Below are 9836 nucleotides of genomic sequence, written 5' to 3'. Positions count from 1 at the left end.
TTTTAATATTATTATAATTTAAAAATATTATTTATAAATTAGAGTATGTCAAATTTCCATGTTTACAATATTATTTAAATAATATTAAGAAATTATTTAAAATAAAATATAATTCATAAAATAAATTTTTATAATAATTACAATAACTAATAATAATATAATCATTTTTATATAATTAATTGTAAATATTATATATTATTAATAAAAGTATACTCAATTAATTAAAATATAAAAATTTAAAAAGAAAATAACAAATTTATATAAAAAATAATTATTTAAAAAATATTAAAAAAAATTAAATATAAAATAATTTCATAAAATTTTATTAAAAAAATTATAGTATGTTATAATATATGTTATTAAGGAATATGTTTTATTTAACCTAAATGTGTTTAAAAAATGAATCAAAGTATATTTACATAATTTATCAAAAATGTAATTTATATGATAAGATATTACATGTTTATATAATTCACCAAAATTGTTCAGTGATAAAATCGGCTTAAAAGATCAAAATATCACGGGTTCAATTCTACCTAAAAGTATTTTAAATTTAAGTGGGTGGCCATGACTATGAGGTGTCATGCTAAATCTTTTTATTCAAAAAAAAATATTACATGTTTATATGTTATTAAATTATAACACACTTAAATATTTTATATATTTTAAACAATTATGATATAAAAATAGTAATATTTTATATTTTTAATTAAATAAAATATAATAAAAAAAAATAAAATTGAAATATTAATACTACATTCAATAATAAAATAATATTAATAATAACTCTCAAATAAATTCAAACATTAACAATTAATGTAAATGAATAATACTCATAACTAAACAATGCATTTTTATTAATCATACTCATAATCATTTCACGCATCTATCAATCTCATTCTTATTCTCTTTCTTTATTTGAACCAAACTCTCATTTATTAAATATAAAAAACTAACACATTTAACTTTAGTTTAAAACATATAATCCAAAGTGCATTTTTATTAATCATACTCATAATCATTTCACGCATATGTCCATCTCATTGTTATTCTCCTTCCTTTATTTGAACCAAACTATCATTTATTAAATATAAAAAACTAACACATTTAACTTTAGTTTAAAACATATAATTCAAAGTGCATTTTTATTAATCATACTCATAATCATTTCACGCATATGTCCATCTCATTGTTATTCTCCTTCCTTTATTTGAACCAAACTATCATTTATTAAATATAAAAAACTAACACATTTAACTTTAGTTTAAAACATATAATCCAAAGTATTTAATCTCTTGATATAATTACTCTTGGAATAATAGTTGGAAACTATATTACATGTATTAAGTATTTTATTGAAAATTTTAAAACACCGCTTTTCTTTCCAATTAAATTAAGCAACTAACACATGCATGCATGTCTTTTGAACAATTACAACATGGCTCTAATTTATTTGATCTATAGTTCATAATAGTGTACACAATTTGTCATCAGTCATCACTATACTTGGAGGAGCACTTCTCATTGCAGATGGATGAAGTGCTCCCAGAACATATTTTTTTTTATGTATCTTCTTGTTGGCATAGGAGATTATGTAAATAAATTAAATGATATATTGCCTTGGGAATAATGTATGTATATATCTTGTTGAGGAATTAATGAAGACAACCATGTATGCATCGGCCTGGAGAAGTATACTATACTGTTGTGGGGGCGTTTGTGTTGGATCCGTTGGTACGACACATGCAATCAGGACATGGGAATGAATATAATGAATCATTTGGCCTTTTGAGTTCAACTCCCTTGGAATCACTATGAGCTCTCATAGCCAACATCTGGCGATTGAAGCTTTTCCACTTGATATTTGGGTTGTCGAACAATAACGCTAACTTGCGCTTGTCAGGGCTCACTGTTTGGGAATGCCCACCGTAAAGGTATCTTCTGTGTCCCAACATGAAATGAGGAAAGTTTCCACCTTGAGTCGTCACAAATACTTCACTATGAAGGCACACTGTGTAGTCAATCGCAGCCATCCTCGACGAATAATTCTAATAAACATTTTAAATCTAAATTGTTACATATTCATGTTAATTATATCAAGACAAGACAACATTAATTAATACTGACCTTAAATGGAGCAAGTTCATCTGGCGATGCCAACATCTCTTTAGTTTGCAGGAGTGGGAACATTTCAAACAATGGGGCCATATTTCTTTCGGCATCGTATATCTTTCCAGAAGCTAAATAGATAGACGTACCTTGCCCAAATCCCATTCCTCTCAGCATCAAACCAACCTGATCCATCATTTTTTTTTTCATTTCTAATAAATTAAAACAATACGAAGTAGTAGAATTATATATTATTACTTCTAAGGGAGTGAGCGGACATTTCCCGTTGATTCTAATGGCTCCAGGGCGAATAATTCGACCACGTTTTGTGAACTTCCCCCTCCACCCTCTCTCCCTTGCCGCATCCATATCCATCTTCTCCTTTTCCCCACCATCAAAAACACAACAAGAGAAGGCAACCATATCCTGCAATTAAGCAAATAAATAAAGAATTAATTAAGCTGTTTTTTCTGTGTTTTTGTAAATGATCCGAGTGTGAAGACTCCAACTCATGATCATGATCATATGAGTTACTGCACTCTACTAGTGAGTTATAAGTCTCCACTAAGCTTTCGTTCTGGATGAACATCCTCTCCTTTTTCTCAAGTATGTACGTACCTCCTCAAAGCGAAGATGCACTGACACATACTTGCCACTATTATTTGCACTTCTTTCTCTCATTCTCCTCACAAGGCTTTCACCCATACTTAACACAGAATTTGAAAACCTTAAAGCTTCGTAATTTGCTAAGCATCTAAATCTTTGAACAGCCGGAGGTGCATCAAATGACAAGCGGTGTGCAAAAGGAGCTATTCTAATCACCCTGAAACAACGGTATAGAAAATAGTTATGTATTGTTTTTGTCGTTATTTTTAAACAACTCTCATTTATATTATAATTAATGAATGTTTTTTCAAACGTATAGAAAATAATTAGAAATTGCTCACTTTTATTATATAAAGAAAACACCAATTCATTATTAGTGTCACTCTTAAGTCTTGATTTCACTTTACAATTTCAGAATCAACAGATGCATGCTTGTGGTCATTAACAATGAAAACACTGTTTTGATTGAGCTTTCTTTTGAATAATTTTTCTCTGACACATAATTCGATATGATTGATGCATGCATGTTAAAGATAATCACTCATTATGCATGACTAGTCAGACAATCAGATTCGGCACTTGCTAATGCTCCAAAGAATCAAAGACATATCTCAACATATATTCTTATTTCAAAAGACATCTTAATTAAACATATATTCCTACAGTTAAAGTCTTGAAGATGCAAAGTTTAGAAATTCGAAAGATATTTTTGATATATTCTATTGTTTTACTAAATTTAATAAGAATAGAGTAATCTCACTAATTAAATTCAAAAACAAATCTTTTCATTATTACATACTATTACAAAGATTGTAAAATTATGTGACAAAAAAAAACATAAATATTTTTTATGAACCAGTTAAGACCTGAATTGATCTTGGATTACAAATATCTAAAAGGAACTCAAAAGAATATTAATGAATGAACAAATAATACTCAAAGACAACATAAAAAACCGAAGCAAGAAGGTTGTCATCACCTTCATTGGTGAATGAGTCTCACTAGATGCATGACATAAAATCTGAATCATGAGAGATCAATATTCTCAAAAGAGATAAAATCGACCTCAATTTGAATGTCTTTGTCATTATTTCATTTCAAGGCTTTCTCTTTGCTAATCACATAGTTTACTCCACTTTGGAGTTTCTAAATTTCTCTATTGTTTTTCCATTTTGTTATTTTATCAAGTTGTGTTCTTCGTCATCCTGAATTTTCTCAACTGTCTTAATCACTCTATCGACCTTCTCACATTTTTCATCCTTACATAAGAGGTTAGAGAAAATGTTATAAGTTGAAGAAGAGGATTAAAATTTATTACTTTGCCTAAGGATCAGAATCCTCTTTATGTCAATTGTTAACCCTTCTGTGTAAAGTAACATCTTAATCATCCTCAACCATATAATTAATTTCTTCTATTATATCCTCAAGCCTCCCCCGACTCCAAACAAAATTTGGTTGTGGGTTACGCGCAAGATATCATATCTATATCTTACTAGGTTGTCACAAAACTTATTTTAGGATATCTTTATCATACTTAAGTCATGAATTAAGTTTTCTTCAAACAACTCATCTTAACTAACAGAGATAACAACATGTTGCATTGCTAGCTATCTAGATATATAATCTTTGTTCATAAGAGGTTATATTCTGAATTATTAGAAATTAACTTGCAGATTCACATTTTACTGACTCTTTGTAGCCCAAAATTTAGAATGGAGAAAAAAAAGTATAATATTTCATGGTGATAGTTTTATCATTGGAACACTAAAAAATAACAAGTGCGTGATATTTTGTCTTCAACCTCTTTTAGGTGAATTTTGTGTTCTTTTGTTCACTTCTCCAACCTATTAGGGTGACATTATTGGAGTTTCTTTTCACTCGTTAAATCATGTTTTTCATGCTAGTACAAAAACACTTTGAGACTGATTATCATTATAGTCCAGAAAGAGTGATTAAAATGTCAAACTATTTTGTATATATCTACTACAGATTAGGTGACTTACATGCTATAAAAAGGTAGACAGTCAATTTCAAATAGGAGAACTCACAATTATTTCAGAGTTCACCTTTGTGAAAATGTTAAAATAAATCAATTAATATCTTAGTAATTATTCAAATTATGTTGCTAATATTTGAAATACTAGATAATGTCTCAATATACATTCCAAATTAAAAAGAAAGATGTAATTAAAGTATAAAGATTATAAAGGTATAATTTTGAAATCTTCTATGTTAAAGAGACTTGATTATTACAATTAGATATTTACTATTTATATTTGGCATGTAACATAAAGATTTCATTGAAAAATAATTAAGAAATACAGTATGTACTCCTTAACTTAACTATGTAAGACTCTTGAACTTACTTTTCTTCAAGAAGCTTTGGAAGAAGTGTTTTCTCATAATACTGAATAGGTGCCCAAGCCTTTATTCTGAAGTTGTAGACAATGCTCATATTGTGATCAAATCGATCCATAATTTGATCAGGAATCTTGTGAACAATACGCACTTCACTTTTCAATGAGCTAATGAAGTATTCTTGGTCGTATATGTCACTGAACTTGCTGCACTAGTCACAAAAGCAACATCAAAGTTTGAAAAAGAGTGATCATTTAGTTCATCAGACAAGGAAATTAAAGCTAAAGATAAAACCTGGGATCTCTCCATATACTGTGAAAGTGGAAATTGGGTATCACCAAAGTTGCATTGAGATAGGCAGCCACTGCAACAGCATTGCATATCTACAATAATTTTATGTCAACTTGTTTTGTTTCCTTTTCACAAAATTGATCGATACTTAAAAGAAATGATTGAAAAACATTACCGATGCCCTCTGCTGGTTTAAACCACCGTTTGCCTCAACGTAGATGAACCCATTTGACTCTGGCAGATCTACAATGACACTCACAATTGGTTAGTCGAAATATGAAAGAGTAGAAGACAGAAATAGTTAATTTATACCTCGAGATGAAATCTCAGTACATGGTTTCCACTTGCCATGTCTAGATTGTCTCCATATAGTTGATATCTACATTGAATTAAGGAAAGATTCCTTATGTTAAACCCTGTCTGCATGATGAAATAACGTAAAACTGAATGAAATAACTAACTTGGATCATGAGTGTATGTCACATGCAATTAAATAATAGATGTGCATCAGGTATTAAAAATAGAAGTAGAAGTAGAAGAAAAAGAAGAAAGGATGATGATAAGTAGTACTGACAGCATCTACAGAGGATTTGTCTGTGTCCATATGAAGACGTAGATTAGCGTAAAGCTGAGGACTCCGGTACAAGGAGCCGAGCGATGGGTGATGTTTAATTACAGGACTGAGAATAGCCGAATTGGTTAATTCAGTCCTCATATAGAAAAGCATGCCTGCTATATAAAGCAAAGGGGCCAAGAGGAAAAGGCGTTGCCTGCGAATGAGAAAACAGAGGAAGAACCAAGAGAGACGTTGGGCAAGAGTGGTTTCAGGCTTAGATGCGAGCGGGCGGCGGTGCCTAGACCTTACCGGAGAAGACGGAGGTGAAGGGGTGTTTTGTCCGCTTCCCGGAACAAGCTGTCTATTGGAAGCCATACAATAATGTGTATGTATTGGCGATGAGGTCACATGACTACTAAGGTCGAAGATGAGTTCAGCAGATTGATTTAGGGTAGTATTAATACTAATGATGGGATTGGGAGGGAGCTATAGCATGCCGTAAGGGCGAGAGGAAGAACAGAGGGAGCAGGGCCGGGGGGGAGCGATTCATGATCCAGCGCAAGGGTTGTGATCGACAAGTGCATGCGGCGCTTAATTTTGGGTTGGTTGTTTTGGGACATCACTTCACACATATTTATTTTTTCCTTAATATCTCTCAATTCCATATTGTCATCAAACAATAGGCCTTACCTTGCCTATTATAGTAAGAGACTCGATAATGGTTTTGGTTTTACACTTTCTTTCCGTTTTTGTCTGTCTGAATTCTTAATATCATACCAACGTGTCTTTTTTTTCTTTTTTTTTATAATAAAATTATATTTATATAATTAAAAGTATAATTTAAGATTAAGGAAGCAAATTATTAGTAACAACCATCTTCATTATTGGTTAAGGGCTAACAAATGATCAAAATTATATTGATTGGCATATCCTAGGACAACTTGAATTTTAATTTTGAGTTTGTTCATCAAGAAAAATATGAATGTTTACTAAAAAAAAAAAAAAAAGCTCAACTCATCAATGGACCATAAAATTTGGATGTTTAGAACCATAGTCTTAACCCAACCACCAACAAGAAAATTTAGGATTTTTATAGCATCTAGTCTTGGTGCTACACTTCAAGATGGTTGATTGGAACGAGTGATATCACAATGAGATTAGAGTCGTGCGTAAACTTGTAGAAAATACACAACTAATTCATTGGAGAAGATAAAGGATTATGTGAGGACTATGACGAGATAAGAAGAAAGAAAATGGAGATACTGCTCGTTTATCAAATGAATAGAAAAAACTGTGATGAATTTACCCATACATAGATACTAAGTGGATCCTAAACAGATTTGGTCACAATTTCAGAGCTTAGTTGGCCAAATCGATATGTGCCAAAATAAGAATAATAATAAGTCGGGGTTATAATGTAGAAATTAAAATAAAAAATGAAAACAAATAAGAAAGGCAAAATAACTAAAATAAAAATTCAATGCTTCTTAATCCTCCACGTTGTCACGGGCTAAAATTCGACCCGTGCGGCACTAAGCTAAATCGACCCTGATTCTAGCTTAGAAAGTGTTGGGTTAAATTATTTTAACTAAGTGTTAAAATAATTTAACCACTGAGATTTTGATGATGAAATAACTTATGAGTTTTGATACAGGTGTATCGATTTTGGCTTTCAATGCATAAAATTAGACTTACAGTCTAACTCATCGGAGTTAGACGTGTAGTCTAATAGATATGTAATTAGACGGATGGTCTAATAGATACACAAAATTAGACGTAAGTCTAATGCATAGAATTAGACGTACAGTCTAACTCATCGGAGTTAGACGTGTAGTCTAATGAATGCACGAAATTAGACGTAAGTCTAATGCATAGAATTAGACGTACAGTCTAACTCATCGGAGTTAGACGTGTACTCTAATATATTTGCAATTAGACGTGTAGTCTAATTTATGCGGAATTAGACGTGCAGTCTAATAGAAAATGAAAGTTAGACGTGCGTCTAACTCTTTCAAACAAGTCTGAGGTAGAACCGAAATTAGACGTGCAGTCTAACTCAGTGGAGTTAGACGTGTAGTCTAATGGTTATTGGATAATTAGACGTGCAGTCTAATTAGTGAAAGTTAGACGTGCGTCTAACTCCTTTAGACAAGTCTGAGGTAGAACCGGAATTAGACATGCAGTCTAACTTAGTGGAGTTAGACGTGCAGTCTAATGGTTATTGGATAATTAGACGTGTAGTCTAGTTAGTGAAAGTTAGACGTGCGTCTAACTCCTTCAGACAAGTCTGAGGTAGAACCGGAATTAGACGTGCAGTCTAACTCAGTGGAGTTAGACGCGCAGTCTAATGATTATTGGATAATTAGACGTGTAGTCTAATTAGTGAAAGTTAGACGTGCGTCTAACTCCTTCAGACAAGTCTAAGGTAGAACCGGAATTAGACGTGCAGTCTAACTTAGTGGAGTTAGACGTGCAGTCTAATGGTTATTGGATAATTAGACGTGTAGTCTAATTAGTGAAAGTTAGACGTGCGTCTAACTCCTTCAGACAAGTCTTAGGTAGAACCGGAATTAGACGTGCAGTCTAACTTAGTGGAGTTAGACGTGCAGTCTAATGGTTATTGTAATTAGACGCGAGTCTAATTCTATTAGACCAGATGGTCTAATATACGGTTTTCTATTAGAAAGAGATGACTTATTTCATTAGACTGATTTTCACAATCTGTCTAACTGAAATACGTCTAATGCTCAGTTTAAGCAGTACGCTTGAATCTAGCATTTCACTTACCCACGTGCTATAGCTGTACCCTACTTCTTCTCCACTTACTAGTGAATATTAGTACAACAGCTATATGCATCCAATCAAGGAATGCCACGTAAGAGAATTTTCCTCACATTACTTGTTTTGCAGGTACATCACTGATGGAATATTCAGCGTACTACTAGTGATGTACGGCCACGATCCTTGTGCTTAGAACCTGCTGTGTACAATGGAGGCTTTCCAATGGAAGAGTGCCACGTATCATTCTTGAAGATTCGACCGTTAGCTTCTGCTCAGTATTTACAAATCTCAAGGACAACGGACAATCTACCTTACGAATTCTGCCGAACGAACAAGCAATCTGATTTTGCAGAGATAAAAACTACTCAATCATCTTGTTTACTGAACTGTGAAGCTTCTTTCTGATTGTACTGTGTGTGAATCAAGAGAGAGCTAGAATCAAAACACATTTATCTGAGTGATATTCTTCATCTTGTGATTGAACAGAAAGTGTTCTGTTGAATAGTGAGCTAAGTGTGTGTGTAAACTGTATTTTGATTTGAACCAAATTATAGTGAATCCTTCTGGTGGTTGGAAGAAGGGGTGACGTAAGAGAGTTTCTCCGAACATCCATAAACAAACTGCTGTGTTCTTCATTTCTGTCATCTTTTCATATTTCATTTTGTGCTTCAAACCCAAGTAAACAATTCCGCCTTGAATCCGTTTCAAGTGTTTACACAAGTTTGCGTAAAATAGAAAGCGAATTAAATCCCTAACAGGATTTCTTTCAAACCATTTTTCATAAGCCTTCATCCTTAGCAAGACCCCGTCTCTATCGATAAAGCCGATCCTATCAATTGGTATCAGAGACCTGTTTCTATTTTCAAGCTTTTTCTGAAATATGTCGACCATACCCAAAGATGCCAGTGCTATAGCCATTTTAACCTTCTCTCGTGAAAACTACATTGTTTGGAAGAAAAGAGTTCGTTCTCATCTCTCTTCTCTTCATGATGACATGTGGAGCGTTGTCACAGAAGGTCCTATCAAGATTGATAAGGAGAAGGCTGACTAGACTACTGATGAAAAGAGGCAGAACAACCTCAACAACATGGCTCTTGACGTTCTGTACAGATCTCTCGATGACAGTATGTTCAAC

At 32.5% G+C, this 9836-nt stretch overlaps 1 protein-coding gene across 1 annotated transcript; it reads right to left on the bottom strand.

Annotated features, from left to right (window-relative positions):
- Positions 1-1595: 1595 nt before the first annotated feature.
- LOC124915789 (protein ESMERALDA 1-like) lies at positions 1596-6295 on the bottom strand. The gene is made up of 9 exons (XM_047456549.1): positions 5939-6295; positions 5677-5743; positions 5540-5607; positions 5368-5456; positions 5082-5279; positions 2728-2932; positions 2368-2535; positions 2128-2295; positions 1596-2048 (listed from the first exon to the last, which is right to left on the bottom strand). Exons 1-9 carry the CDS (start codon positions 6293-6295, stop codon positions 1698-1700), a joined length of 1671 nt encoding a protein of 556 aa, XP_047312505.1. The 3' UTR covers positions 1596-1697.
- Positions 6296-9836: the final 3541 nt, after the last annotated feature.

This window comes from Impatiens glandulifera, chromosome 9 (assembly GCF_907164915.1).
Source record: "Impatiens glandulifera chromosome 9, dImpGla2.1, whole genome shotgun sequence".
In the NCBI taxonomy this organism is placed as follows: Eukaryota; Viridiplantae; Streptophyta; class Magnoliopsida; order Ericales; family Balsaminaceae; genus Impatiens; species Impatiens glandulifera.
This window is presented reverse-complemented; position numbering and strand designations above follow the sequence as displayed.

Excerpts from the sequence above, each read along its gene's own strand:
- LOC124915789 (XM_047456549.1), bottom strand. The coding sequence starts at position 6,295 with ATGGCTTCCAATAGACAGCTTGTTCCGGGAAGCGGACAAAACACCCCT. Across the intron at positions 5,608-5,676 it reads TACTGAGATTTCATCTCGAG|ATCTGCCAGAGTCAAATGGG; the intron begins GTATAAATTAAC and ends GTGTCATTGTAG. Across the intron at positions 2,049-2,127 it reads ATGAACTTGCTCCATTTAAG|AATTATTCGTCGAGGATGGC; the intron begins GTCAGTATTAAT and ends AATGTTTATTAG.